Here is a 27104-nt window from a genome sequence, read left to right as displayed (position 1 = left end):
AATGGAGGCAAAGATCGAGAAGATGGAAGAAATGTTTAACAAAAATCTAGAAGAATTAAAGAACAAACACCTAGAAGAATTAAAGAACAAACAGAGATGAACAATACAATAACTGAAATGAAAAATACCCTAGAAGGAATCGATAGCAGAATAACTGAGGCAGAAGAACAGATAAGTGACCTGGAAGACAGAATGGTGGAATTCACTGCCATGGAACAAAATAAAGAAAAAAGGATGAAAAGAAATGAAGACAGCCTAAGAGACCTTTGGGACAACATTAAACGCAACAACATTTGCATTATAGGGGTCCCAGAAGGAGAAGAGACAAAGAAAGGACCTGAGAAAATATTTGAAGAGATTACAGTTGAAAACTTCCCTAACATGGGAAAGGAAATAGCCACCCAAGTCCAGGAAGCACAGAGAGTCCCGTACAGGATAAACCCAAGGAGAAACACGCAGAGACACATAGTAATCAAATTGACAAAAATTAAAGACAAAGAAAAATTATTGAAAGCAACAAGGGAAAAACGACAAGGGAACTCCCATAAGGTTAACAGCTGATTCCTCAGCAGAAACTCTACAAGCCAGAAGGGAGTAGCATGATATATTTAAAGTGATGGAAGGGAAGAACCTACAACCAAGATTACTCTACCCGGCAAGGATCTCATTCAGATTTGACAGAGAAATCAAAAGTTTTACAGACAAGTAAAAGCTAAGAGAATTCAGCACCACCAAACCAGCTGTGCAACAAATGCTAAAGGAACTTCTGTAAGTGGGAAACACAAGAGAAGAAAAGGACATACAAAAACAAACCCATAACAATTAAGAAGATGGTAATAGTAACATGCATATTGATAATTACCTTAAACATGAATGGATTAAATGCTCTAACCAAAAGACACAGTGTCACTGAATGGATACGAAAACAGGACCCATATATATGCTGTCTACAAGAGACCCACTTCAGACCTAGGGACACATACAGACTGAAAGTGAGGGGATGGAAAAAGATATTCCATGCAAATGGAAATCAAAAGAAAGCTGGAGTAACAATACTCATATCAGATAAAATAGACTTTAAAATAAAGAATGTTACAAGAGACAAAGAAGGACACTACATAATGATTAAGGGATCAATCCAAGAAGAAGATATAACAATTATAAATATATGTGCACCCAACATAGGAGCACCTCAGTGCATAAGGCAACTGCTAACAGCTATAAAAGAGGAAATCGACAGTCACACAATAATAGTGGGAGACTTTAACACCCACTTATACCAATGGACAGATCATCCAAACAGAAAATTAATAAGGAAACACAAGCTTTAAATGACACAATAGACCAGTTAGATTTAATTGATATTTATAGGACATTCCATTCAAAAACAGCATATTACACTTTCTTCTGAAGTGCACACAGAACATTCTCTAGGATAGATCACATCTTGGGTCACAAATCAAGCCTCAGTAAATTTAAGAAAATTGAAATCATATTAAGCATCTTTTCTGACCACAACGCTATGAGATTAGAAATGAATTACAGGGAAAAAAATGTAAAAAACACAAAATACATGGAGGCTAAATAATATGTTACTAAATATCCAAGAGATCACTGAAGAAATTAAAGAGAAAATCAAAAAATACCTAGAGACAAATTACAATGAAAACACGATGATCCAAAACCTATGGGATGCAGCAAAAGCAGTTCTAAGAGGGAAGTTTATAGCAATACCTACCTCAGGAAACAAGAAAAATTTCAAATAAACAATCTAACCTTACACTTAAAGGAACTAGAGAAAGAAGGACAAACAAAACGCAAAGCTAGTAGAAGGAAAGAAATCATAAAGATCAGAGCAGGAATAAATGGAATAGAAACAAAGATAACAGTAGGAAAGATCAATAAAACTAAAAGCTGGTTCTTTGAGAAGATAAACAAAATTGATAAACCATTATCCAGACTCATCAAGAAAAAGAGGGAGAGGACTCAAATCAATAAAATTAGAAATGTAAAAGGAGAAGTTACAACCTATACCGCAGAAATACAGCACATCCTAAGAGACTATTACAAGCAACTCTATGCCAATAAAATAGACAACCTGGAAGAAATGGACAAATTCTTAGAAATGTATAACCTTCCAAGACTGAACCAGGAAGAAATAGAAAATATGAAGAGATCACAAGTACTGAAGTTGAAACTGTGATTAAAAATCTTCCAACAAACAAACAAGCTCAAAACTGGATGGCTTCACAGGCGAATTCTATCAGACATTTAGAGAAGAGCTAACACCCATCCTTCTCAAACTCTTCCAAAAAATTGCAGAGGAAGGAACACTCCCAAACTCATTCTGTGAGGCCACCATCACCCTGATACCAAAACCAGACAAAGATACTACAGAAAAAGAAATTACAGACCTATATCACTGATGAATATAGATGCAAAAGTCCTCAACAAAATGCTAGCAAACAGAATCGAACAGCACATTAAAAGGATCATACACCATGATCAAGTGGGATTTATCCCAGGGATGCAAGGATTCTTCAATATACGCAAATCAATTAATGTGATACACCATATTAACAAACTGAAGAATAAAACCCATATGATTATCTCAAGAGATGCAGAAAAAGCTTTTGACGAAATTCAACACCAATTTGTGATAAAAACTCTCCAGAAAGTGGGCATAGAGGGAACCTACCTCAACATAATAAAGGCCATATATGACAAACCCACAGCAAACATCATTCTCAATGGTGAAAAACTGAAACCATTTCCACTAAGTTCAGGAACAAGACAAGGATGTCCGCTCTGGCCACTATTATTCAACATAGTTTTGGAAGTCCTAGCCATGGCAATCAGAGAAGAAAAAGAAATAAAAGGAATACAGATTGGAAGAGAAGAAGTAAAGCTGTCACTTTTTGCAGATGACATGATACTATACATAGAGAATCCTAAAGATGCCACCAGAAAACTACTAAAGCTAATCAATGAATTTGGTAAAGTTTCAGGATACAATATTAATGCACAGAAATCTCTTGCATTCCTATACACTAATGATCAAAAATCTGAAAGAGAAATTAAGGAAACATTCCCATTTACCACTGCAACAAAAAGAATACAATATCTAGGAATAAACCTACCTAAGGGGACAAAAGACCTGTATGCAGAAAACTATAAGACACTGATGAAAGCAGTTAAAGACGATACAAACAGATGGAGAGATATACCATGTTCTTGGATTGGAAGAATCAATATTGTGAAAATGACTGTAGTACGCAAAGCAATCTACAGATTCAATGCAATCCCTATCAAATTACCAATGGCATTTCTTACAGAACTAGAACAAAAAATCTTAAAATTTGTATGGAGACACAAAAGACCCCAAATAGCCAAAGCAGTCTTGAGGGGAAAAAATGGAGCTGGAGGAATCAGACTCTCTGGCTTCAGACTATACTACAAAGCTACAGTCATCAAGACAATATGGTACTGGCACAAAAACAGAAATATAGATTAATGGAACAGGATAGAAAGCCCAGAGATAAACCCTTGCACCTACGGTCCACTAATCTATGACAAAGGAGACAAGGATATACAATGGAGAAAAGACAGTCTCTTCAATAAATGGTGCTGGGAAAACTGGACAGCTACATATAAAAGAATGAAATTAGAACACTCCCTAACACCATACACAAAAATAAACTCAGAATGGATTAGATACCTAAATGTAAGACCGGACACTATAAAACTCTTAGAGGAAAGCATAGAAGAAAACTCTGTGACATAAATCACAGCAAGATCTTTTTTGATCCACCTCCTAGAGTAATGGAAATAAAAACAAAAATAAACAAATGGGACCTAATGAAACGTCAAAGCTTTTGCACAGCAAAGGAAACCATAAACCAGACGAAAAGACAACCCTCAGAATGGGAGAAAATATTTGCAAACGAAGCAACCGACAAAGGATTAATTTCCAAAATATATAAACAGCTCATGCAGCTCAATAGTAAAAAAACAACCCCATCAGAAAATAGGCAGAAGACCTAAATAGACATTTCTCCAAAGAAGACATACAGATGGCCAAGAAGCACATGAAAAGCTGCTCAGCATCACTAAGTACTAGAGAAATGCAAATCGAAACTACAATGAGGTATCACCTCACACCAGTTAGAATGGGCATCATCAGAAAATCTACAAACAACAAACGCTGGAGAGGGTGTGGAGAAAAGGGAACCCTCTTGCACTGTTGGTGGGAATGTAAATTGATACAGACACTATGGAGAACAGTATGGAGTTTCCTTAAAAAACTAAAAGTAGAATTACCATATGACCCAGCAATCCCACTACTGGGCATATACACAGAGAAAACAATCATTCAAAAAGACACATGCACCCGAATGTTCATTGCAGCACTATTTACAATAGCCAGGTCATGGAAGCAACCTAAATGCCCATCGACAGACGAATGAATAAAGAAGATGTGGCACATATATACAATGGAATATTACTCAGCCATAGAAAGGAAGGAAATTGGGTCATTTGTAGAGACGTGGATGGATCTAGAGACTGTCAGACAGAGTGAAGTAAGTCAGAAAGAGAAAAACAAATATCGTATATTAATGTATATATGTGGAACCTAGAAAAATGGTACAGATGAACCCGTTTTCAGGGCAGAAATAGAGACACAGATGTAGGGAACAAACGTATGGACACCAAGGAGGGGTACGTGGCGGGAGGTGGTGGTGGTATGTTGAATTGCGAGATTGGGATTGACATATATACACTAATATGTATAAAATGGATGACTAATAAGAGCCTGTATATAAAAATAAATAAAATAAAATTCAAAAATTATAAAAAAGAAACACATTATTAGGAATATCAAGACAAAAACTTAAAAAATAATAAAAAAATAAAAATACAAAATATGTATATATGAACACAGCCAATATAGAATAATAATAGTCTTTTTGGGGGGATCAAATTATTGACATTTTATTTTTTTATTCTATTTTTATTTCCTAATTTTTTTCAGTGAATTTGTATTCCTTTTGAAGGAAAAAAGTATTTTCTAATTAAAAAAAATAAAATTAGAATAAGTAAGCAGTCATGAAGAGATTTGACACCTGGGTACCCAGGTGTGTGTGTGGGAAAGCATTTCTAGGCTATAAATTAACGTTGTGTCTTCTAGGACAACTGACCCACTGTGTTCTGAATTATTACATTTCCTGAATCCTGTTTTTTATTTCAGATGGAAAAATTTAACACCTTTTGATACCTAATTTAGTTTAAAAATTTAAAAAGTACCATGTGTTATGCTTTAGAAGAATCAAATCATTGTTTTGCATTGGTGACTAAATCCCATTATATGTCAGTTCACAATGAAGGGTGATACTTTAGGGAAAAAGTTAAAGATTTATCTGACAAAATATTTAATATAACTAATTTTGTGTCTATAAATCAGTGGAACATACTTATAGATTAAAAAGTGACATTTATCCTATGTTTCAAAGGTATTTATGAGATTTCACGTGTGTTATATAAGGCAGTGATGACATATATATTCAATTTTTGGCTTACTATTTCAGAAAATATCTTGAGAATATATTTAAGTTTGATTTGAACCTTTTTTGATTTTAGTATGTACTGAAATGCTTCTAGATTTCTGTTTTGCTGAAGTGCGAGTGCCTTTGCTTCCAAGGAGTGGGGTTTTATTTTGAAATAGATGAAAACTAGAATGTCATTTTCTCTGATCAGTTCCCAGTTGAGTCTCTGCTCATACTTCTCTGTATTTGGGGGAGTAGACAAAAACAACCCATATCCTGGGAGGCATTCATTGTAGTGAGAATAATAAATTTCTAAAGAGACAGTTTTTCTTTTAATAGAAAAGATGTGGGGTTAGATTTTTTAAATATTAGACTCTGAAAATCATGAAATAGCATTTGGGTTTTTCTCAAGATTCAGTAACATACAATGTTAATATCAGGGGTTCAGCATCCCCAGGCACCTCCGCATTGCTTTGTGCATTTCTGTAGACAGATGTGCTGACTATACTCCTTCCTCCCGCTCGTTAATACAAAGGCTACTGTGAGTCATGCCGGTTAGGGGTGGGTGGGTTCTGTTCTGCTGGCTTTCTCTGTGACAATGACTCTTGTGTCCCTAGGCCCAGCGGTGGCACCAGGGCAATGAGCACTATGGACGCTCTTGGCAAGCAGGCGATGTTGTGGGGTGTATGGTTGACATGACAGAACGTACCATGATGTTCACACTGAACGGCGAAATCCTTCTTGATGATTCGGGTTCAGAATTGGCTTTCAAGGACTTTGATGTTGGTGATGGTAAGTGTACTGCATCTCACGTCGTTTTCAGGTTTGGGGCACAGTAAAGCTCTTTGATGCCTCTTGACCAGCCATCTTGGTTTGAGGGTGAGCCAGCAGATGAGTTGCACCTGTAGATCACAAGGTTGCCATGTGGCTTATTTGGTTCAACACCCTTGAAATTACTTTAGCAGAAACTCTTTCTCTGCTACTTAGCTAGGATTCCCATAAGGCAGAAATGGCTTTTATGAGTGTGAATAAGAAAATAAATGGCAGGCAAAAGGACAGTTTTCCACAAATATTAAATGTTCGTTTAGAACTTCCCTGTTTAATCAACTGCTTATGGCTTCTATCTGTTCATTCATATCAAAAAAAAAAAAATGTAATGAGAACCTACCAAGTATCAGGCTCTCTGCTGGATGCTGAGATGACAAAGCTGTCCTATCTTTAGGCAGATGACAGTACACCAGGGGAAGTTCTCACTTGTATAATTTCTATTCAGTGAATAAGTTCTAAAATAAAGAAATGCAGAAAGTTCTATGGAAGCACAATGCAGGGAGGAAATACCTCTGCCTGTGGGGCTCTGAGATGACCTTGAACAGGGTTGTAAGAAAAGGACAAAAGCCCTTTATGAAGCAAATGAGAAGGTAGGTGTTCTTTAGAGCTGTATTTCAGTAGACTGGCCACATGGGGTTATTTGAATTTCCATTAATTTAAGTGAAATAGATTAAAAAATTGAGTTTCTTAGTGGCACTTGCTACATTCCAAGTGCTCAGTAGGGTCCTATGGCTAATGGTGCCCTATTGGACAACAGAGGTAGAGCAGATTTACATCATCACTGAAAGTTCTACTGGATAGTGTTAACCTAGAGCATATAAAGAAGAAAATATCTAACAAAGTATTTTATAAATATCTCATTTCAAAATGAGCTAACAGTTTTTTTCAAAATGGCTTTGAATATATCCTATTACTTGAATATATATGTATATATAGTCTTGGATTTTAAGATATACCCCAATAAATACTTTTAATATTCTGTAAACTTGTTGCCAGTCCTCAAAAAGTTAGCCAGCTCATTATTTGCATTAAGTTCTATAGTTATTCATTCAACAAGCTTTTGAGCATGTATGACCATCGTTTCTCAAACACAGGTTTGTGAAAATAATAGGAATTTTGCATTTTTATAACTTAATTTCTATTTTGCACACCTGTATCGCGGGGTGGCGGGTGAAACTGATGCCGGGAACGCAGCCTGTGTGCACCGGCGCCAAATCACATCTCAGAGCAGAGTTTTGGGTGAGGTAGAAAAGAATAGCTTTAGTGCTTTGCCAGGCAAAGGGGGACACAGTGGGCTCCTGCCCTCGAAAACTGTGTGCCCCAACCTGGGAGGATTTGGTGAGGAGTTTTATAGCATTGGTTCAAGGACAGGGTTGCTGATAAGATTAGGGTGTGTGCAGGGCCTGCAGTCCTTTAATCTGGCCTCAGATGGTCTTCTTGAAGAGCTTCTCTGGTTCCTTTAATCTGGAATGAAGAATGCTGACATCTTCCATTTGTTGGGGGTTTAGTTCTATGAAGAGCTTAAAGATATTGTTATATGTATCCCTTGAGGCAGAGCCAGGACCCTGCCTCAGGGCTGCACTATTGTTTCTTGGCTGTTCCTCCCTTGTTTCTGCATCCCCTCCCTTCCCTGACTAGCAACTGTTCAAATCTGCCCTTTGGAACTCAAGGAAGGTCGTGGAGGCTGGGGTCTGTTCCCTACAAGCAAGAAACAGGAGACACAGAAAGGCCTTCGGCCCCAGGAGCCCCAAGGGTCCTGCTCGGTTTGAAAACTGGCCCTCTAACCTTCCATCACTTATCTCCCCTCCTGTAGTATTGCTTTTAGCAGTGTCAGCATATCACTGGGAAGGTGGGAGAAGGACTTTTTTCTATGTTATCTGTCTGTACTGTCCACTTCTATGGATATGACCTGAGATTTTGGGTTTTTTTTAATTGGTTGTTATTTTAAAATGCTTGCATGTTATGCTTTTCTTCTCATGAAGTTAAATTCTTGAAATGCCTATGTGAGTTTTACTTGTTTGATTTATATGACGTAGATTCACAGAATGATGTTAGAATTATAAACAATGCAGAATGCCCGTTCATACTATTTAAGCACATAATGTTCATGCTACAGCCCTGTCACAGAGACCAATTACCATTGTAGTGATGAGCTAGGCTCTGAGGTGAGTCTGAGTGGCACAGTCATATAAACAACTTTGTTTTTTGACTTTACACTTCACGTAATTTGGAAAATTTTAAAAATGACTTGAAACTTACCCTGATAACTCAATTATTGAGTTAATACAGCATTCTGATGAACTGTCTGAAAATTTTATGGTCCATCAGTTGGATTATTGTTGAATGTGTTGGGATGTATCCTTTTGGTCTCTAAGGCAGATGATAAATTTTATTTAGCCATGACCATTAACTATTAATTTTTTAGGGGTTAATCATAATTCCACATTTTCTGCCGTAAGAAGGACTACAGAGTTTATCCATGCCTGTGATTTCCAAATGCTTTTTGGGAGTGGAATTTTTCCTATTCCTCCCTATTAACTTTACACAGCTTCTTAAAAAATACAGTGGAACTGCTCTGGGTGAAACTACAATGTGAGGCCCTGAGTTGAGCTCCGTAACTCACCCACCACCACTGAAAGTGAGCCCTGGGGATATCTATGACTCAAAGAAGCATGTTCGAGAAACCATTAATTTAGGAATATACTGTTGTTGCTGAAGTACTAAAGAGGTTTCATAAGTGCTCTATTTTCAAATTGTTCTTATACCTAACTTGTCTTTATATCTGTGCCATGCTTGATTTGGTATTTTTTAACATCTTCAGAATTTCTTTTTGTTGCTGCAGAGGTAACTCAGTCATATGTAAAGCAATCAAAAGAACTGTGTGCTAAGACGGATAGAAAATTTTCTATATATAAAATATATACATATACATGCACGCACACTCTGCAGATCCTATCTGATCAGCTTGGTAGACAACATGGCTAAACATATTTTGATGTCTCTGCCTTTTTGTACAGTTTACACAACTGAAATGATGTCTTGACCAGTATACGTTGTTTCTAGATAACGTCAAAAGGAAAATCACAGAAATCTTTGAAAGACTGATGGGGTCATCCAGTTAAATCCAGGTGGAGATACAGCCATACAGGTAGTTCCGGTGAGGATCTGGTTATTCCATAAAGATGCAGGCAGGGCTCTTCTAAAAAGCTACAGATCTCTTTCCCATATAGGGACTGCACTTGCCCTCAGTGACCACAGACTTGACCTTAAAGCTCATATGTGAACTGGACAAAGAGCAAATTGCTGAGATACACTGAGCTCTGGTAGAAGAACAAGATCTGTTAGCCTCTCATCTCCCCTCAAAGGACCAGAACTTACATGGTCGAGATCAAGAGCATTGTGTAGTGCTGGAGTGGAGTTTTCAGACTTTAAAAGCTATTTCGTCTATGTGGCAGGTCCTCTTTTAGGATTCTCCCTTCTATTTGATTTTTTTAAAAAAATTTCTTCAGAATATCTCTAAGTAAAACAAACAGATTAATTGAATCTTCATTTTTCAAGGAGTCCTCTGGCTGTAATGTCAACAGAGGAGTAGTGCTGACAAGTCCAGATGCCGACCCTGGTAAGGTTTTCTGTGAATTTTTCCTCATCTTTTCCTACCATTGTACTGACAGACATTCAGGATCGAGAATGGGGAGAGCCCAAGAAAAGAGCTGGCAGTACCCTCTGTTGTAGGCAGAATTTTAAGACTGCAACCTCTAGGAGGCCTGATCCCTGGTGGACATGCCATGTATAACCCTCTCTTCTTGAGTGTGGGCAGAATCTGAATATGATGGGGTATAGCTCTCATGATTAGGTTACTAACCAGTTGACTTTGAGTTAATCCAGCGGAGATTAGCCATATGGGCCTGACCTAATCAGGTGAGCTCTTCAAAGAGACTGGTTCCTTCTTGAAGTCAGAGAGATCCAAAGTGTGAGATAAAATCTTCTCCTGGACCGCAAGGAACAAACTGTTGTGGTGTGAGAGGGCCACATGGTGGAAATCTGAGAACAGCCCCTGGTTGATAGCTGGCAAGAAAAAGGAGACCTCGGTCCTACAGCCACAAAGAACTGAATTCATTTAACAACGAGGGAGCTTGAAAGAGGATTCCGAGCCTCCGATGAGAACACAGTCCAGCCTGTACCTTGATTTCATCCTCATGACACTAAGCAGAGAACCCCAGTCATGCCATACCTGGACTTCTGACCTATATATAGAAGTAAGAGGTAATAAATGGGCATTATTTTAAACTGATAAGTTTGTGGTAGATTGTTCAACAGCAGTGGAAAACAAATACATTGACCAATACATTTTTAGTTTCAACTGAACCTTCTGACTCGGAAAACTATCAAAGGGCATCCTTAGTGCCTGTCTACTCAGAAAGGTAGAGAACAGGAATTAATGCTTGCGAGCTGGTCTACCTCAAGCATTTCTCTTCATCAGGAATCTTTAGATGTATTCCCCCAGTCCATACACAGTTGACTAATCAGGAGTTAATTTTATCACAAATCAAGTTGCCCGTCACATAGAAGACATTCTAACTTATACCCACAGAGGTCTGGTAGCCAATCGAGATATGATGCCCCATAGCAAGAACCTGAAAGGGGTTCTTCTGATTCATCCAGAGTCTAGTTCATCTTATCAAAGCCAGAGATTATTCCATATCAAATTTGAGACTGAAGCTTTTTTTTAAATTATAATTTTTATATGGAGCGTGCCTTGATATACTTCCTCAGGAGTCCAGTGGAGATGATTCTTACCATGTTAGGTGGGGGACAAGAACAGGGCTAGTAGAGAATAAATATATTTTTGTATATCTTACCACATTGTTCTTTTGATTGCTTTACTAGCCAATATATTTATGTCTGAGCTGACATTCTCTGTAGCAATAAGAAGAAATGATGAAGATGGTAAAAATCCCAAATCAAGCATGGCACAGATATAAAGACAGGTAGATGTGAGAGGAATTTAAATATAGAGCATTTATAAACTCTTTTAGTACTTCAGTTTATTCTTGTGCTAAAAAGGCTCTTGTCCTAAATTGGTTTTCAAACTTGTAATAGACAAGAAAAAGAAATTGGAAATGTTGAGAATTGGAATAAAAGGAACAACAATCTATAATTATTTGCAGATAATTTAATCATTTGCAGAGAAAACCCTAAAGAATCTACAGACATTACTAGGAATAACTGGAGCATTTAGCAAGGTAGCATTTCTATACTAACAGGAAACCTGGAAAACTAAATTAAATAGCAGATACCATTTACAGTAACATCAGGTGTTTTCAGTAATCACTAGTTATCACTCTAACAGAAGGTGTACAATACTTTTACAGAGAAAATCACTGAACTTTATTGAGAGGTAAACTTTACTATGAAATTTATCATATATGGTCAACTGATCTTTGACAAGCATAACAAAAATGCATAGTGAGGATAGTGTCATCTCTTTCATAACTGGCATTGGGATAATAGGATATTCATATGCAAAGAATGAAATTGGACCCTTATCTAATTTTGAACCACACAGAAAATGTTTTTGTGACTGTACACAACATGATTTTGGACTATACACAAAAATCAACTCAAAATGGATTAAAAACTTTAACATTAGACTTGAAACTGTAAAACCCGAAGAAGAAAATATAGGGGAGAAACTATTTGACAGTGGCCTTGGCAATGATTTTTTCAACCACAAGAAAAGTCGGCAGAAGGAAAAATGGACAAGTGGAATTAAACTAAAACCTTTCTGCACAACAAAGGAAACCGTGAACACAACGAAAAGGCAACCTATGGAATGGGAGAAAATATTTGCAAATCATATATCTCATAAAGGGTAATCCAAAATATATAAGGAACTCCTGCAACTCTGTAGCACAAACCAAAACCAAAACCAAACAAACAAAAAACAAATAACCCATTTTAAAAATGGGCAAAGAAACTGAACAGATATATAAAGTGCTCTCCATCACTAATCAGCAGGGAAGGGCAAGTCAAAAACACGAGATATCATCTCACACCTGTAAGAACATTTATAGTCAAAAAAAACTAAAGGTAACAAATGTTGGTGAGGGTGTGGAGAAAAGGGAACCCTGGTGCACTGTTGGTGGGAATGTAAATTGGTGCAGCCACTGTGGAAAACAGTATGGAGGTTCCTCAAAAAATTAAAACTTTAACTACCATATGCTGCAGCAAAACCACTTCTGGATATAGATCTGAAGGAATAGAAATTAGGATCTCAAGGAAATCTCTGCACTCCCATGTTCATTGCAGGGTTACTCACAATAGCCAAGATGTGGAAACAACCTAAGTGTCTGTGGATAGATGAATGAATAAAGAAAATGTCTGTGGTATTTTGCTATGGCAACCCTAGGAAATTAATACACAACCCCTCTGCGCTTATATCCCATACTCATCTAGAACCATTTTCAATTTACTCTTAAATGTGCAAGAGCTTCATGTTACCAGTAATTTGAAGAGCTAATCATATCCTTAATTTAAAGCAAGGCAGAGAGTCATTTAACATCTTGCCAGATGGTGAAAGAATAGTTATTTTGTCTGGAGATTACCTGCGTTTTACAAAGCAGGCTCTGGGACATATCTTGCGTTGTGTAAATGTCTCATTACACTGGAGCCTTTTCAAGCTTGTCAGCTCTTCTGTAAGTAAAGATGATCTCAGGGCCCTCGGGTTCTACACCCGTAATGATGATAATCAAATCCAGAAAGGATGCTTTTAATTCTGTATCTGCCACTTGAAAGGACAGTAAGCAAAACTGAATACCTGGTGCTGAGACTGCATGGAATTCCTTTCCTTGGCAGAAAACCAGAATATTTTTGTAATTAAAATAGCTGCATAGCTTTAGGCAGAAAAGACCTGTAAGGAAAAAGAGAGGGATAACTTTCCATTATTGATTTTATTTTGCTGCCTTTAAAAAAACAAAGAAAGAAAGAAAAAACCAGAATATAGAACCGTCAGTCTATACTTATAATACAATATTCTTTTTAACCTCAGTTGAAATATGCACTATTTGGCAGATGTGTATGGCTCATCCAGAAGAGTAGCTGTCAACACGGTGTGAGATAAGGTTGGGTCTGTACTGTCCCAAATACCTACCTTCCTGGCTCCATCATAACATCTGTCCATTCTGTCACTAGTGACACTCTGTACAACTTGCTGTTGGTACAGACCTGGGACCTAGGTTTGTATCAGACCCGGGAAAGTAACGTTATTGGGAATCGCCCTAATTAAAAATAAACTATTGTTGAAGGAAGGAAGAAGTTAGGAGTATGAGTCACTGCAGTGGAGCAATTCAAACAGTCTGGGAATTGGGTTGGGACACTACATATTTTGAGTGAAGATAAAGACCGTTATAAAGTGGCAGACAAATTCTAAAGAGTATGAAGATGATGGAAATCAGCATAATCAGTCTCATAGTTTTCCCTGGAATCAGAAAGGGAAGCTATCCTAGAAACACTCTGGATACTTCCAGGAATGAAACTCTTAAATACATAGAATACTTCAAGCAGTGAGGAGGTTTTTAATATTTAGTGTTAAATTTCAGATTATTATTTAATATATATCTTTTGAGCTTATGTGTATGTAATCTAAACAACATGTTGTTTGCGGAAATTCATTGTGAAATGATTGGGGAATTCAGTGAAAATCAAACTGCTTAGCCTAAACTGATCAGTTAATTGACAGTTAAATTTTATATATTGATGAACAGAGGAAATTTCTACCTTACAGACCATTTTGAGAATGAATAAAGTTGATAGGTGGTTAATGAGGTAATTTGTGTATATACTAGCCTATCCGCAAATTGGCAGTTTTGCATATAGTGAATGTATGTTTGAGGTACTAGAAGGAGTAATACAGATGTACACCACCAATGGCTTATTTACAACACCAATGGCTTATTATCTATGAATGCTATAGAGCCAAACAGCAAGATTTAATGTTTAAATAATACTGAAAAGATCAAGGAATCAGAGTAAAGGATGTCAGAACCCTGTGTATATTAAACGTTCTTTTTTTCTGGATTTGAACTGATGGAGAGAATGTGATGGCTTTAAAATGATATTCAAGGTCAAAAATAAAAATTCTACTGCTTTGATTATCTGAAATAAACCAAGAGCCAGGAAGAAAGTATGGGAATGTCCCTATTGTTCCAGCATTGATGTTACAGAGTCCATGCACTAAAGATGCATTTGCATCATGGAAAATTCCCTAAGACCTCACTTAGCATAATTCCTTAATTCATTTTCGAAGCCAACATGAAATAGAAGCAACAAATATCATGTCTGAAGCCCTGGGTTCTAGACCCTATTCCGAAAACCATTCTTCGTATATGATCTTGGGCAAATGGCCAGCCCCTCTGTTTTCATATCCTTAAAATAAAAAACACTAATAGGAAATGGTCTTTTCATGCCTCTTGCAAGTCTAAAGAGCCCAGAAATCTAAGGTAAGTGTTTTTTGTTTTTGTTTTTCCCTCCTTCTCTGCATTCTTGATTCAACTTTTAGCATCCCATTTAACTAGCTGTAGGACCTTAGACAAGATGATTTAACATCTTAGTTGTTTCCTCATCTTGAAAAATGGGGTTAATATTTAATAATAAATGGGAGGTCTTCTCTGGCAGTCCAGTGGTCAAGACTCCGTGCTTCCACTGCAAGGGGCATGGGTTCAATCCCTGGTGGGGGAACTAAGATCCTGCATGCCGCACAACGCGACCAAATTAAAAAAAAAAAAAAAGTATAATAATAATAATAATGAATGGAAAAGTGCTTATATATTATCTGGCACATAGTAGGCCACCAGTAAATGTTACCCTTCCTTCTGATCAAATAACTCAAATTTACATGTTAGTGTAATATCGGCCATTTTTATCTGCTTTTGGCCGTTTGGTTTGGCTTGTAAATGTTGATTCCTATCTGTATTTTAGAAAATTTGAAATCTGAAATCGTATATTCTTAGGAAAAGCTGGTATGCTTGTGATCTGCTTTATCTTCTTTTCATGCCGGCCTCTCAGTGCCACATCCTGTGACTGCCACTTCTTTTGCTGGACTTGCATGCTCCCAACACACCCCTCTGCTCAGGAGCAAAGAGGCTTCTCAACGGAGAAAGTTAAAATTTGCTGTAGCCATCTGTCTTTTGTTGGAGGAAGCAGTTTAGCCATAAGCTGTAGCTACTGTTTTAACAGATTTACAAATAGCTAGGGCGGGTCTGGCACAGGCCCAAGTAACCAATTGGACTCATGTGTACTAATTTAAGACCCACTGCCAGGAAGAAAACTTCCCTTAGATACATCAGACTTTGTTATTTGCAGGGTGTCAGTTAAGGTAACTGGAATAGAAGATCGAGAACACAAAGGACAGGAAGGTAGGACCAACATTTCACCTGTGCCGGGGGGTGTGTGTGAATTTGTGGAAGTCTGTTTCATTGGGTTGGAATATTTTTGCGTTCAGCATACCTCAAGCTAATAAAGAATTGAACCTCAGTTATCATGTTTTGCTGTGGGAAATGATTAAGAGTGAGGTCATTTATCAACTCGTCTTGTGTAATTCATGGCAAAACATTCCATCAGTCCTGATAGCATTTATGACTTCCTGACACTGTGTTATGTATATTGGTAACTATTTATTTATTCATTATCTGCCTTCTCTACATAAAGATAAGCTCCGGAAAGGTAGGGACTCCTTTTTGTTCTGTTCACAGCTGTATTTCCAGTGCCTAGAATAGTGGTTGGTACCTGGTCGGTGTTCTTTAGATATTTTCCAAATGGAGGGACCTGATACACAATGTTTGAATATTGAAAACTTAGAGTAGGAGTTGGCAAACTAAGGTCTGAGGGCCACATCCAGCCTGCCACCAGTTTTTGTGAGTAAAGTTTTATTGGAACACAGCAATGCTCCTTTGTTTACATGTTATCTGTGGCTGCTTTTGCGCTGTAACACAGGCTTGAGTAGTTTTCACAGAGACCATATGGTCCAGGAAACCTAAAATCTCTACTCTCTGGTGATTTACAGGCCTGAGTTAAAGCACGGAGCTTGAGATCTGGCAGACCTGGGTTTCTTTTCTGGCCACTTAGCTGTGATTTAAGCTGAGATTGAACTTAAATCACTGGAAAAAGACAATAATGATTCCTGTCTCAATGAATGGTCGTTTACAGTCACTGAGATGAACACTCAGGGAATTAGCCGCTGTTAGGGAGCCTTGTGTGGTAAGCATTTCATCTGTTGTCAGCACATTGATTTGCAGGGCATTGGCCAAATGGAAGTGACTGAGGCCTGGCCCTTTCCCATGTGGCGACTGAAAAGTGCCTGGAGTTTTTCCTCCACTCTCTATCTGCTTTGATACCATTGCCATGTAGTTGTTCCTGCTGTGATATGCTAATTTTAAAAATGTAGTTTTTAGAAATATCTGTTGTTTTATTATCATAACAGCTATTAAAACTGCATCTTCTGAAGTCAGAATACAATTTAATTTTTATTAAGTTCTACTTTATTTAAATTACAAAGAGAAAAAAGCGTAATTTTTACTTATGCATGTACTTTCACAGATAAATTCCTTTAAAGGAGACCAAAACGCTAAAGCAGTGAAAAAACCACCTACTGCTATAAGCTAATGAAAAAGTGTATCTATTTATCTTTCATAAAATTAATATATTCTTTTTGAGCATTTGGAAAATACAAAGGAGTATAAGAAAATGGTTAAAAATTATATTCCCACTACCCAGAGAGAAATTTGACTTTTAATGTGTTTTTCTCCCATTTAAAGGTTTGAGATGTAAAAATAATTTTTTGCCACCTTTTTTAAACTTAATATTATAGATAACATGTTGTCCTAAGGCATAAAAGTATTTTAAGCATAACTTGTTGTATTTTTACCAATATCATATTTTGAGAAATGTCAGCCTTTTAAAAAGTGCAAGAATAGGGCAGCGTCCCGGGCGGGCGGGAGGTGCACCAGCGGCGGCGGCGGCGGCGGCGGTAAATCCTCCCGGCCGCTCACAGCACTGTGGAGCCGCATCCCCAGCCCGGCCTCGGACCGCGGCGCCCCTCCTGCCCCTCGCGGCTTCTCTCCCGCCCGCCCCTCCCCGCGGCGCGCCAGCCCTAACGAGCCGGCCGGCCGGCCCGGCTCCCCTCCCCGGCCCCGACGGGCGGGCGGGCTGCCCTGAGGAGGCGGGGAGGGGAGGGCTGGGCCGGCCGGCGGGCAGACGACGATGCCGAACTTCTGCGCGGCCCCCAACTGCACGCGGAAGAGCACGCAGTCGGACCTGGCCTTTTTCAGGTTCCCGCGGGATCCAGCCAGATGCCAGAAGTGGGTGGAGAATTGTAGGAGAGCAGTCTTAGAAGATAAAACACTTGATCAACTAAATAAACATTATCGCTTGTGTGCCAAACACTTTGAGACTTCTATGATCTGTAGAACTATACATTTTGCAGAGGCATCAGAAAACTAAAGAATGATCGGGTTATTTTATTTCTCAAAATTAATTGAAGCAGATACTTGTGAAGTCATTGGGAGAGCCCTTATAGGACAGTTCTTCGAGATAATGCAATACCAACAATATTTGATCTTACCAGCCATTTGAATAATCCACACAGTAGACACAGAAAACGAATAAAAGAATTGAGTGAAGATGAAATCAGGACACTGAAACAGAAAAGAATTGATGAAACTTCTGAACAGGAACCAAAACATAAGGAAATAAACAACAGCAACGCTCAGAACCCCAGTGCAGAAGAAGGGGGTGAAGAGCAGGATGGAGACATTTTACCCTTAACCCTTGAAGAGAAGGAAAATAAAGAATACTTAAAATCTTTATTTGAAATTTTGATTCTTATGGGAAAACAGAACATACCTCTGGATGGACATGAAGCTGATGAAATCCCAGAAGGTCTGTTTACTCCTGATAACTTTCAAGCACTGCTGGAGTGCCCGGATCAATTCTGGTGAAGAGGTTCTGAGAAAGCACTTTGAGACAACAGCAGTTAACACATTGTTCTGTTAAAAAACACAGCAGAAACAGATGCTAGAGATCTGTGAGAGCTGCATTCGGGAAGAAACCCTCAGGGAAGTGAGAGACTCTCACTTCTTTTCCATCGTCACTGACGATGTGGTGGACATAGCAGGGGAAGAGCACCTGCCTGTGTTGGTGAGGTTTGTTGACGAAGCTCACAACCTGAGAGGAATCTGTGGGCTTCCTGCCTTATGAAGCTGATGCAGAAATTTTGGCTGTGAAATTTCACACTACGATAACTGAGAAGTGGGGATTAAACATGGAGTACTGTCGTGGCCAGGCTTACATTGTGTCCAGTGGATTTTCTTCCAAAATGAAAGTTGTTGCTTCTAGACTTTTAGAGAAATATCCCCAAGTGATCTACACACTCTGCTCTTCCTGTGCCTTAAATATGTGGTTGGCAAAATCAGTGCCTGTTATTGGAGTATCTGTCGCGTTAGGAACAATTGAGGAAGTTTGTTCTTTTTTCCATCGATCACCACAACTGCTTTTAGAGCTTGACAATGTAATTTCTGTCCTATTTCAGAACAATGACGAAAGGGGCAAAGAACTGAAGGAAATTTGCCATTCTTAGTGGACAGGCAGGCATGATGCTTTTGAAATCTTAGTGGACCTCCTACAAGCACTTGTTTTATGTTTAGATGGTATAAATAGTGACACAAATGTTAGATGGAATAACTGTATAGCTGGCCGAGCATTTGTACTCTGTAGTGCAGTAACAGATTTTGACTTCATCGTTACCACTGTTGTTCTTAAAAATGTTCTTTTTCAAGAGCCTTTGGGAAAAATCTTCAGGGGCAAACTTCTGATGTCTTCTTTGCAGCCAGTAGTTTGACTGCAGTGCTGCATTCACTAAATGAAGTGATGGAAAATATCGAAGTTTATCATGAATTTTGGTTTGAGGAAGCCACAAATTTGGCAGCCAAACTTGATATTCAGATGAAACTCCCAGGGAAATTTCTCAGAGCTCAGCACAGTAACCGGGAATCTCAGCTAACCTCTGAGAGTTACTATAAAGAAACTCTGTGTGTTCCAACAGTGGAACACATTATTCAGGAACTGAAAGATATATTCTCAGAACAACACCTCAAAGCTCTTAAATGCTTATCTCTGGTACCCTCTGTCGTGGGACACCTTAAATTCAGTACATCAGAGGAGCATCATGCTGACATGTACAGAAGTGATTTACCTAATCCTGACACACTCTCTGCTGAGCTGCATTGTTGGAGAATCAAGTGGAAACACAGAGGGAAAGATATAGAACTTCCATCCACTGTTTATGAAGCCCTTCATCTGCCAGACATCAAGTTTTTTCCTAATGTTTATGCATTGCTGAAGGTCCTGTGTATTCTTCCTGTGATGGAGGTTGAGAATGAACGCTATGAAAATGGACAAAAGCGTCTCAAAGCATACCTGAGGAACACTTTGACAGACCAAAGGTCAAGTAACTTGACTTTGCTTAACATAAATTTTGATATAAAACACGATTTGGATTTAATGGTGGATACATGTATCATACTCTATACAAGTAAGTCAGAGCTTCCTACAGATAATTCAGAAACCATTGAAAATACCTAAGAGACTTTTAAAATAGGCTTTCTCTTATATTTGATATTTGAAAAAATCTGTAAGAAATTTGAAAATATCTTACAGAAAAGTTGTAAGGTGTACGTAGGCCACTTAATCACTGAATATCTTGACCTGTAGGCCTCCCATTGAGTACATTAGTCATTGATAATCTGCCTGTTTATATGGCCCATTTGAAGTCCCATGCTTTGGAGACCTAACTGTCCCATGCTTTGGAGACCAGAAGATAGCATTGAAAGTACCATGTTACACTCTGTGTGATCTCTGCTAATGGCACTTTGAAATTGTATTAGTTTGAATTGTATTAGTTAAGTCATTTTAGATATAACATTTGTCACTGTGGATCCAATTGTCAGGTACTTAGTTATCAGTTCTTTGAAGAAATAAATTTTGAGGAGGTATGGGAGGAAGGAATACATTTTATAAAACATTACAATGAAGCTCATGACTGACCTTTGAATAGTAGGAGTTTTAAGTATGCTGTTAAAAATCTGTAAGGGACCGTTAAAATGATCAGGCTGTAAGAGAAACATGTGAGCTCGCCAAACAAGGATTTCAGTGTAGATTTTGCCTTTATCAAATGCAGTTGAAGGAACAAGTTATAGTTAAAGTTTGAATGGAGGAGCCTGCCATTGTTGTTCCACATCTGATTGTTGCTGTTTACATTCCTTTATTGAGCCTACATCTTCATAAGCTTTTTGACAGGTATATGTTGAACACTTCTGTTTCATGGTCAAGACAGGATCAGAGACCATGGATACTGACAACTGATTAGTCTGTTTTCTTCTGTCTTTTTCCATGACTATATCTACTGCCTCATCTTGATTTACAAGCAAAACCTAGAAAACCTACAAAAATAAGTGTTTTGTGGTTTATCTAGGAATAATACAGAAAATATTGCTGTTATTTTTGGTGAAGAAAATCAATTTTGTATAGTTTATTTCAACCTAAATAAAGTGTGAATTTTGTTAAAAAAAAAAAAAAGTGCAAGAATAGTGCAAAGTACACCTGTGTACGCTTCACCTGGAATCACCAGTTTTTAAATGTTGCCACGTTAGTTTTACCTCCCTGTATAGTTTTATTTTGGTGAGCCCTGAACATGATTTTTAATGACTACACCTATTTAATCTTGTGTATGTATCATAATTAACCATTCTCTTATTACGCCTATTTAGTTTCTTTTACCTTTTTTTTTCCATTTAAAATTGAGTTTAGTGAGCATATATATTAAGCACTATATATATAGGATCTTGATTTTAAAACCATAACCCTAGTGGGTAGATATTACAGAAGAAAGGATTAAAGCTTAGGGAACTTAAGTAGCTTGCCAAGAAGTGGTGGAGCTGAAACTTGAATCCAGGTCTCTTGGATTCCAAAGTCCCTGTTCTTAGTCATTTCCCAGGACTGCCTGTCTGCCCTCTACTTAGATGGTGACTCGACTTCATCTCTCTACTCTTCCTCGGCTCTTAGCACTCCCTCTTTTTAGATGGGTCAGTAGGTTATTTTATTACTTCTTCACTTGTCTCCCCACCATATTAGACTATGAGAACATTTAGCTGGGTCTGTGTTAGCGACCTAGTATTCCCTGTTTCTGGCACACAGTAGCTGCTCAATAAACATCTGTTGGATAAAGAAATGAATAGGTGAAAGTGTCTTAATGCATATTGCTAAATCACTTTTCATCACTCTTGTACTAGTGTAATTTTATTAGCAAGATTTCTGGTACCAAGCTCACTGCACACTCAGTAGCAATGAGAACTTGAACTTCAGCAACTTGAAGAACATGTTGTTTGGACCATTTTATATCCACATCATTCTTCCACCTTTCTATACGAGAAAGATATAGGTATATCCCATTTTCTTAAATGAATATTTTATTTTTACGAAGGCTGTCGTTTGTTGTCATCATTAAATACATATTCATTGAAAAAAATTGTTAAATTGAGAGACATAAAAAGAGGGAAAAAGCATTAAAAATTCCACCATTCTGAAACTTTTTTGATTAAAAAAAAAACCCTTCTGGTGTTTTTGCATCTTTAAAAATAAGCCATATGTTCCATCTTTCTTTCTCGAAATAATACATACTGTGAATATTTTCCTATATATTAATGAACCTTTGAGAACCAGATTTTCAAAAGCTAAGTAGTATACCATCTCCAGGAAAAGAAAAACACATATTTATTGTCCAAACAATATTCTATGATTGTATACATAGCCATAGTGAACAATTTAGGACACAAATCTTTGCGCACAACACTAAATACTTGAATTTTTAGATGAAAATATATCAGACATACAGAAAAGTTCAGACATTAATATAACGAACACCCAAAGATCTACTATACAGATATTTTAAGATATCCAATAACTTCACTTTTAGAGTAGGAACTCCAACTACATATAAAGTGGTTAGAAAGAAAAATGTTTAGCATCAGCAGAGATGCTTCTGGCTTGGTATCCCCTAGTTTATGTCAAATGGATGTTAGGTTTTCCCGTTTGTGTAAATGTAGTTCAAGCTGTCTCAGATCTATTGCATTTATCCAATCCTTTCCTTTGATTCCTTTGGGGACACTTATTTAAGACAACTTTCCTTGACTACTGCATCAAGAGCTGGCACAGGTGCAGACACAGCTGTGGATTTTTTAGCTTTAGCTAGAAACTCATCACTCACACTTCCTTGAACCCAGCTGGATGTGTTCTTGTTTCCCAGTTGGTAATGCTATGATTCAACCGTTTATTTAAATATATATTGATGATACAAACTGGGTGAAATCATTATGAATTATCAGATGTAATTTCTATTGTGCTGTCTTGAGAGTTATACATTGCTTTCACTGCCACTAATTTCAACAAGGGAAGAAATGGACATCATAATGGTAGAAATCTGTCAGCTTACTCTGAGGGTCCCCTGCTTTTTTTTTTTTTTTTTTCCCCCAGAATACACTGAGGCCCCACTCCAAATCAATTACCAGAATATCTGGGGGTGGGCCCAGGCATGAGTATTTTTTTAAATTAATTAATTAATTAATTTTTATTTTTGGCTGTGTTGGGTCTTCGTTTCTGTGCGAGGGCTTTCTCTAGTTGCGGCAAGCGGGGGCCACTCTTCATCGCAGTGTGCGGACCTCTCACTATCATGGCCTCTGTTGTTGCGGAGCACAGGCTCCAGATGCGCAGGCTCAGTAGTTGTGGCTCACGGGCCTAGTTGCTCCGTGGCATGTGGGATCTTCCCAGACCAGGGCTCGAACCCTTGTCCCCTGCCTTGGCAGGCAGATTCTCAACCACTGCACCACCAGGGAAGCCCTCCCCTGCTTTTCTGATCTGCAAGTTAGATCCTCTAATTTGTAGTCTGCATCCCAATACTGGCCTTGTTTATTGTGCTGACTACTTGAACTTTCATGTGTAAAATATTACAGAAATATATGAAGAGTACGTAAATGCCCCTTCCACTGAAAAGTATCATCTCATCCCCTTGCCAGACAGTTGATTACAAAGGACTCAAACAATTAACATAATTAATGTAGTTTCCCCTTTTTATTTAATAATGGAAAGATTAACCATCCCTGCCACACATTGAAATATTTTGGTTTTTTCTTCATTGCTTATTGCTGTTGCTTTTGATTTAGTTTCTTGTTAACTTTTAACTTACTTTTTGATTTCTTATCTTAGCTATTTATGTTAATTTTGCACTACCCTGCTTAATCTATACCGACAGTGACGTTGAAGGGAAAGGGACAGATGGAGGAGTTTCAGTAGCATTTTAGCAGCTACTTCCAAATTCTTATTTATATGTATATTTTCCACGCTTAGATCTAGGGTACCCTAGGGGGAACAAAAGAGGCAAAATTCTCTTCAAAGATCAAAAGCAGCTATAAGTGAATGAACACCTTTAAAAATGTGGCCTCCAATCCTTTTGCTTTCTTCTTTGAGTTACATGTAAAGCTCAGCTCTGTTTGATGTTTGCACATTTCAGGCTCTTCGGCAATGCGCTTTGGCACTTACTTCTTTCTCATTTTCCCTCTGCAAGAGAGTCACCTGCACTTCGGAGCTGGGAGGCTGTGGGGAGGGGGTTGTGGTCCCCAGGATTTCCGGAGGACTCGGGGCTGCTTAGTAGTTACCTCATTTTACAGAAGTCCAGGGTGGAAGAAGGGACTTACCTCAGGCCCACATTTAACGAATTATGATGCCAAGAGCAAATACTGGTCTTCTGATCCTCACATTTAATACTTAGTGTCCGTGGTCTCTTTACCCCACTATTATTTTCGCCTCAGGGCAACGGTTCTCACAAAGGTAAGAGTTTTAGAGCAATACTTTTGGTGATTCCATGCTGAAAGGATCTTATACGAATGATACTGAAGATTTTGATGTATGTTTTTTTCTTCCCAGGATTCATACCTGTATGTAGCCTTGGAGTGGCTCAAGTGGGCAGGATGAACTTTGGAAAGGACGTCAGCACCTTGAAATATTTCACCATCTGTGGCTTACAAGAGAGCTATGAACCATTTGCCGTTAACACGAACAGGGATATTACCATGTGGCTAAGCAAGAGACTTCCTCAGTTTCTCCAAGTTCCACCAAACCATGAGCATATTGAGGTTTGCTTTTCCTTTAGAAATCAGACCATTGCCAAAAACCAGGAGCGGGTGTTCCTCCTTGGACAGTTGCTGTCACTTCCTTAAAATGATGGCTCTGATGTGTTCCACTGTAGGGGAATCTAAGGACAGGATTACCCTCTGATTTTAGGTACTTATGAGAGGCTGATTAGACTGTTTACCTACAGTTAATGCTCAAACAACTTAGGGATTAATCTGCATATAATTTATAGTCGGCCCTCTGTACCCGCGGATTCAGCCAGCCGCGGATTATGTAGTGTGCTAGTATTTACTATTGAAAAATATCCACATATAAGTGGATCCAAGCAGTTCAAACCTGCGGTGTTCAAGGGTCAACTGTATATAATTCTTCTTTTATGTAGGCAATGTCAGGCTCAATCTGAATATATACAGTTTTAACATGAATTTCCCAAATCATCTTCTGAGTTAGAAACAGAACTGTGAGTATGTCTGTAACACAGCAATCCCTCTATTTAATGATCTCATTTATGAAATTATGCCATGGGCGGGCCGTGTTTTGAGTTGTAAAGGTGTGATGCACATTAGGGTTTTAGAATCAGGAAACTAACAATGATGAGCGTTTGAACAATCACGTCTTCATTTGTTAGGTGACCAGAATAGACGGCACCATCGACAGTTCCCCGTGTTTAAAGGTCACTCAGAGGTCCTTTGGCTCTCAGAACAGCAGCACGGATATCATGTTTTATCGTCTGAGCATGCCCATCGAGTGCGCGGAGGTCTTCTCCAAGACTGCGGCTGGAGGCATCCCTGGCGCCAGTCTCTTTGGGCCCAAGAATGATTTGGAGGATTATGATGTGGATTCGGACTTTGAGGTTCTCATGAAGACAGCTCATGGCCATCTGGTGCCAGATCGAGTGGACAAAGACAAAGAAGCTACAAAACCAGAGTTTAACAACCACAAAGATTATGCTCAGGAAAAGCCCTCTCGTCTGAAACAAAGGTCATTGATATATGCAAAATGATTTTAATTTTTTTTTTTAATTTTAATTTTTTTAATGATTTAAAATATGTATTTATTATGTTAGGGGATCACAGGAGAGGGTAATAGCGGGTAAGGGATTTCCAAGGTCAATTTGTTCTTCCTCTTCCTCCTTCTTTATGTACCAAGGATTCTACAGAAGAAAAAGCAGTCCGTTGACCATCTAATTTGTTACCACTAACAATCTATCTCAAGAGTTACTTTTTCTATGAATTTTTTTTATTGTGGTAAAAATAAAATTTACCGTCTTAAACATTTTTAAGTGTACAGTTCAGTAGTGCTAAGTATATTCACATTGTTGTGAAACAGATCTCGGAACTTTTTTAGTTTGCAAAACTCTGAAACTCTACACCCATGAAATAACTTGCCTTTTCCAACCTCCCCCAGCCCCTGGTCATCACCATTTTACTTTCTGTTTCTATGAATTTGACTGCTTTAGATACCTCATATAAATGAAATCATACAGTATTTGTCTTTTTATGACTGACTTATCTCATGTAGCTTAATGTCCTCAAAGTTCATATGTGTTGTAACATATGTCAGAATTCCCTTCCTTTTTAAGGCTGAATGATATTCCAGTGTGTGTATATACACCACATTTTGTTTATCCATTCATCCACTGATGGACATTTAGGGTGATTCCACCTCTTGGCTATTGTGAATCATGCTGTTAAGAACTTGGGTGTGCAAATATCTTTTCACAACCCTACTTTCAGTTCTTTTGGATATATACCCAGAAGTGGGATGCCTGGTACTTCTGTAATTAAATTTTTAAAAAAAATAAATTTATTTATTTTATTTATTTATTTTTTTTGGCTGCATTGGGTCTTCGTTGCTGCATGTGGGCTTTTCTCTAGTTGCGGCAAGCGGGGGCTACTCTTTGGTTCGGTGCGCAGGCTTCTCATTGCAGTGGCTTCTCTTGTTGCAGAGCACGGGCTCTAGGCACATGGGCTTCAGTAGTTGTGACTCGCGGGCTCTAGAGCGCAGACTCAGTAGTTGTGGCGCATGGGCTTAGTTGCTCCACGGCATGTGGGATCTTCCCGGACTAGGGCTCCAACCCATGTCCCCTGCATTGGCAGGTGGGTTCTTAACCACTGTGCCACCAGGGAAGCCCTATATTTAAATTTTTGAGGAAAAAAATTTATATTGTATTCCATAGCAGTTGTACCATTTTACAATCCCATCAGCACTGCATGAGGGTTCCAGTTTCTCCAAGTGCTTGTCAACCCTTGTTACTTTCTGATTATTTGATAGTAGCCATCCTAATAGGTGTGAAGTGATATCACATTGTGGTTTTGATTTCCATTTCCCTGATGATTAGTGATGTTGAGCATCTTTTCATATGCTTATTGGTCATTTGTATAACATGTTTGGAGAAATGTCTATTCAAGTTCTTGGCCCATTTGTTGATTGGGTCATTTCCATTTTTGTTACTGAGTTGTAGGAATTCTTTGTATATTCTAGATATTAACCTTATCA

At 38.2% G+C, this 27104-nt stretch overlaps 1 protein-coding gene across 6 annotated transcripts in view; it reads left to right on the top strand.

Moving 5' to 3' along the window:
* RYR2 (ryanodine receptor 2) overlaps positions 1-27104 on the top strand; it is a 777004-nt gene that overhangs the window by 513801 nt on the left and 236099 nt on the right. For all 6 annotated transcript variants that reach the window (XM_082407544.1, XM_082407541.1, XM_082407542.1 and 3 more), the window contains 3 exons: positions 6161-6335; positions 24399-24607; positions 25234-25586. In XM_082407544.1, coding sequence (XP_082263670.1) covers positions 6161-6335; positions 24399-24607; positions 25234-25586 — 737 coding nt within the window. The remainder of the gene's footprint in view (positions 1-6160; positions 6336-24398; positions 24608-25233; positions 25587-27104) is intronic.

The sequence above is a fragment of the Balaenoptera borealis genome, assembly GCF_965194805.1.
Source record: "Balaenoptera borealis genome assembly, chromosome: 10".
Classification (NCBI taxonomy): domain Eukaryota; kingdom Metazoa; phylum Chordata; class Mammalia; order Artiodactyla; family Balaenopteridae; genus Balaenoptera; species Balaenoptera borealis.
Note: the sequence above shows the minus strand (reverse complement) of the source record. Positions and strands in the feature narration are given on the sequence as shown.